General features: G+C 39.3%; 1 protein-coding gene across 1 annotated transcript; it reads right to left on the bottom strand.

Annotated features, from left to right (window-relative positions):
- Positions 1 to 1,387: 1,387 nt before the first annotated feature.
- LOC147847771 (uncharacterized) lies at positions 1,388 to 4,168 on the bottom strand. The gene is made up of 4 exons (XM_087338843.1): positions 4,021 to 4,168; positions 3,139 to 3,388; positions 2,713 to 2,755; positions 1,388 to 2,282 (listed from the first exon to the last, which is right to left on the bottom strand). Exons 1-4 carry the CDS (start codon positions 4,104 to 4,106, stop codon positions 1,687 to 1,689), a joined length of 975 nt encoding a protein of 324 aa, XP_087194969.1. The 5' UTR covers positions 4,107 to 4,168; the 3' UTR covers positions 1,388 to 1,686.
- Positions 4,169 to 4,419: the final 251 nt, after the last annotated feature.

The raw sequence follows: 4,419 nt of genomic DNA, 5'->3' as shown, positions 1-4,419 counted from the left end.
CTAGTCACATCAACCAAGATCAAAACACAGGATAATCTTGTAGATATTCTCACTAAAAGTCTTGGCAAAGTTCAACATGAGCATTGCATACACTTAGTGGGAGTTACTTGAATGTTCACATCGGACCTTTAAGTGGGAGGTTGTTAGGTGTAAAGGCCCATAGTTCACAAATTAGGTAATTATTCGTACATGTGAACACATTGCTCACCTGGACATGACACCTCCTTTTGTAATGTGAACACACCTCTCTTTTTTAAGGGTTAACTAATATAATAAACTTTTTTTTTGTGTACCAATCAAGGACATGTGAACACATTGTTCACCTGGACAAGACACCTCCTTTTGTAATGTGAACACGCCTCTCTTTTTTAAGGGTTAACTAATATAATAACCTTTCTTCTTGTGTACCAATCAAGGCGGTTGGGTACACCAAAATATCTGTGTGTCTCGACTCTCATCTCTACTACAATCCTGTTTGCTAAACATCATCCCTCAATATCTGCTCCCACAAACATGCATGTTTACCTTAATGCCCTTCTGTAGTTGTAAAGAAAACAAGCGGAGAATATCTCCAAACATTGCATGAAGCATCTACATTGGAGCTATTTTTCCATGTTTCTGAAATTATATTGAAATGTAAAATATGTTTCATTATGAAATCAGCCTCTCTGATACTTTATCTTACTTAGAAAGGCTACTCCATACACTCATGTACTTCACCTTGCTAAATGATAATTCATCTTAGACGCGCTAAAAGATAACCACTGTTACTACCCTTGTCAGGGCACATTTAGATATCACATTTTCAAGATAGATATTTCTCTCAGTTGTCTATAGGTTTCCTTCTAGTCATTATACCAACACCATTTCCCATAACTGTTCCAAACTTGTTTTTGGGATGAAAGTTAGCTGCACTATCCATAAAGCAAAATACAAAATAATAATGTCCTATGGCTAGAACCCATTTCACATGAATAGTCTACCTGAATGGTCATGGATGTTTCTATTTGGACACCTCGAGTAAGCTACTGAATCTACATCCTTCATTTCATGGCAACATTAGGTCAAAGGTGGAGATGACCCTTCTCTGTAGGGGCCTGACTCCTGAGCCCTTTGTGAGATAACACTCTGGAATCACCATATAGCAAACTGCAAATTTTTATAAATCATATAAATACAGAAACATTCACATTTTTTTCATATCTTAGATCTTGTGATGATGCAGATCGAATTCCCGATTTAAAGCTGATAAATAATTAGAAACTAACAAGATCTGAGAGGGTCCATTAAATTTCCTGATTTTTGACGTTCATAGATTTTGCATTATTCCATTGATGTATATCGGTAATATGCATAGCAGCAACATGATAAATAAACATGCAGATAAAAATAACACTACAACCGATAGGTCATTACTCTCAAAATACCAACCACAAAAATATTAGTACAGAGCACAATATATCTTCACTAGAATGTGTGGAAATGAAATTTGACGGGCAATTATCTCCACAAAGGTCTGAGGCTTAGAAAAGACAACCACTATGTTTGTTTAAGGATTAGCTGGTTTCCATTCCAAAATAGCTTGCGTTAAAATTGACTATAGACAGAAATGGGAAAACAGCAACATTCATCAGCTTCAACTTTGTATGCATCATAATCTTCTACCCTTTTGAGTGTGAAAAAGGGTTATGCGGCTAAAAGTGCTTCAATTTGAGCGATACTATCTTCTTCCTTCTTGGGGGTTGGGCTTCGGTTCAGTTCCTCAAACCTATCATGCGTCCACTTGTCAGTTGTTACAGTTGCAATGCTATCACTGTTCCTCCTGGTCGAATCAAATCGCCGATTCCCATCACCCAAATACCTTCCATTACCCCGCTTTGGTTGGTATCTATCAGAATCCATCCATCGACCTCTTTCCAAATCTTCCCCTCTTGGCTGATACCTTTCCCTCTCCCTGCGTGCTAAGTTCATGTCCGGATACTTCTTTTCAGCCCTCTTTTCAGGATTATCACCTTTCTGTTCTTCCATATTCTCTGATCTTATAGGCGGCTTTTCAGTGAATGTACGCCTACCAGTATGCCTTGTTCGTTCAGAAGGAGACTGCCTTCTCTTCCTCTCTGGGTCTTCAGCTTGGATTTCTAGAAATTTATCATGACCCCATGAATCATCAGGCTTTGTTTGTAGCGAAACCTGTGATGATTCATGTCTGGTACTTTTCCTGTCCTGGGTAGGACTGCTGTCTCTCTGGGTATCATTGTTGCGGGATTTCATCCATCTGTCATCTACCAAATGAAATCTCAGAGCGGTCAGGCAGAGTCACAAGCTTCTCAATACACCCAAGAAGAAACAATAAAGAATGTGAATTGACCCACATACGCATAATCTGCAATCATCATCTATAATGAATGCTAGTATAGAGATATTTTTATGTTACCCTGTCCTAATAAGAAATGTCCATGCCTGTCTTGGCGTACTGCTGATTTGAGCAGCTCTACACTATGGCTTGTAAGAAACAAATGGATATCTGATAACCTAAGTAAAAACTGGGAGTATAAACAAAGATGGACGCCACTTCATAACCAAACAGAGAGTCCAATCTCACAACAGAACTTTGAAGATTTATTTGCTTGTGTGTCTTTCATCATTCTCACCACTAAAACATAATACTTTATATGTCTTGTTTCCCAAAACTTGCTTAGAACAAGAAATTACCAGGAGCTCTTCTTTTGGTGCTTCTTCCACTCCTGTCATCATGCTGTAAAAATAATATTGAAGTCAGAGAGTATTTCACTTCTATAGAACCAACCACAAAATAAGTGGAGGCATCTTGTATTTCATATTGAAAATCAAAATGAAATGAGACTTTACACTTCCTCCACTTTTGAATTGCCCGTTCTCATTGAGCTCAAATTAGGGCACACATATTACCTTTTAGTAGAAGTCCCAGGCCATTCATTTAAAGACTCATCTTTTCACAAGAAAACGGAGTGTAACCAAATTAATTTTAATTATTTATGCATAGATCTGAACCCATGAAGATCAAATCAATTCTGTGACATTTAAAACATTGGAAATTTGTGAATCAATTTTCTTTCCAAGAAAGAGGATATCATAAAAATCCAAAAAAAGGAATGTAACCTGAAAATAGGAGCTGGATCTGGGTACATGCGTTGGATTCACTGGCACAGAATTTATATTTGAATCCAAAGGCTCCTTTTTTTCAGTGTGTCTTCCCTGAGCACGGCCACGAGGATTCTCTTCCAAAGGCAGAGGATCTTGCAAACGTCTCTTGCGAAATCTGTCATTTTCGGAGGGGATCAAGGGGGGGTCAACTTCAGGAATATGCCTTTCAGTCGCAGGTTTTCGATCTCGTTTCGCATGCTTTGGACTGTAATTGTAAGGAGTATTAGGGTTTTCTTGGCCATTTCAGAAGGTCAGGGCTTCATTTTTACCATTCAAAACATTAATGTTCTCTTTCGCATTAAAAACGGTAGAAATTTATTTGTTCCACGCAAAACTTTTTATGTTTCTCTACAGGATTCAAGAGGTAAGGGCTGTCTTGAGGACTCGAAACGTTAAGGTTCTCACTAGCATTCCTGTTTTTTTACCATGCAAAAGGTCAGGGTTTCCCATAGCATTAGAAATAGAGGGATTTTCTTCCGCGCTTCACGATTACAGTTTTTCTAGAACACTCAGAAGATTGGAATTCTTTTGAGCATTCCAAAGATCAGAGTTATACAGAGCACTCAAAAAAAAAATCATGGATTTCTTGAGCATTCCCAAAGATCAGAGTTATACAGAGCACTCAAAAAAATCATCATGGATTTCTTGAGCATTCAATTAAGGAGTGATTTCGCTGGCATCAAATACACGACTTCTTCCTTCAGCATTCAAAAATTTTAGGGGTCTTCGGTGAGGAAATCGGGTTAATCCGTGCCCGTAAAAAGGAAGGAATTTAGAAAACGACGGGGTTTTGCAGGAGAAGCGAAGAACAGAGAAACAAAAGGAGAGAAAGAATACCTGTCATCACTGTCACCGGCCCCCGAAGGAGGAGGAGGGGGGGGAGGTTTGGAGGAAGAGTGGCGTCGCTTCTCCTTACTCTCCATATCGCCCAAGCACGAGCAGAAGAATCCTCTGTTTCTTGTCGAGAGAGAGAGAGATGTGTGTGTGTGTGTGTGTGTGTGAGAGAGAGAGAGAGAGAGAGTGAGATTGTGTGTGTGTGTGTGTGTGTGTGTGTGTGTGTGAGAGAGAGAGAGAGAGTGAGAGAGTGAGAGAGTGTGTGTGTGTGTGTGTTTGTGTGTGTGTGTGCAAAGAGAAAGAGAGAGAGAGAGAGAGAGTGTGTGTGTGTGTGTGTGCAAAGAGAGAGAGAGAGAGAGATGTGTGTGTGTGTGTGAACAAAGAGAGAGAGAGAGAGAGAGT

Source organism: Azolla caroliniana, unplaced genomic scaffold (assembly GCF_043228905.1).
Source record: "Azolla caroliniana isolate FFs.n. ecotype wild unplaced genomic scaffold, voAzoCaro1.0.p SCAF_686, whole genome shotgun sequence".
NCBI classification, from domain to species: domain Eukaryota; kingdom Viridiplantae; phylum Streptophyta; class Polypodiopsida; order Salviniales; family Salviniaceae; genus Azolla; species Azolla caroliniana.
This window is presented reverse-complemented; position numbering and strand designations above follow the sequence as displayed.

Coding starts and splice junctions, on each gene's coding strand:
- LOC147847771 (XM_087338843.1), bottom strand. CDS start 4,106: ATGGAGAGTAAGGAGAAGCGACGCCACTCTTCCTCCAAACCTCCCCCC. Junction 3,389..4,020: donor GCCGGTGACAGTGATGACAG/GTATTCTTTCTC, acceptor TTACAATTACAG/TCCAAAGCATGCGAAACGAG. Junction 2,283..2,712: donor CACCAAAAGAAGAGCTCCTG/GTAATTTCTTGT, acceptor TTCATTTGGTAG/ATGACAGATGGATGAAATCC.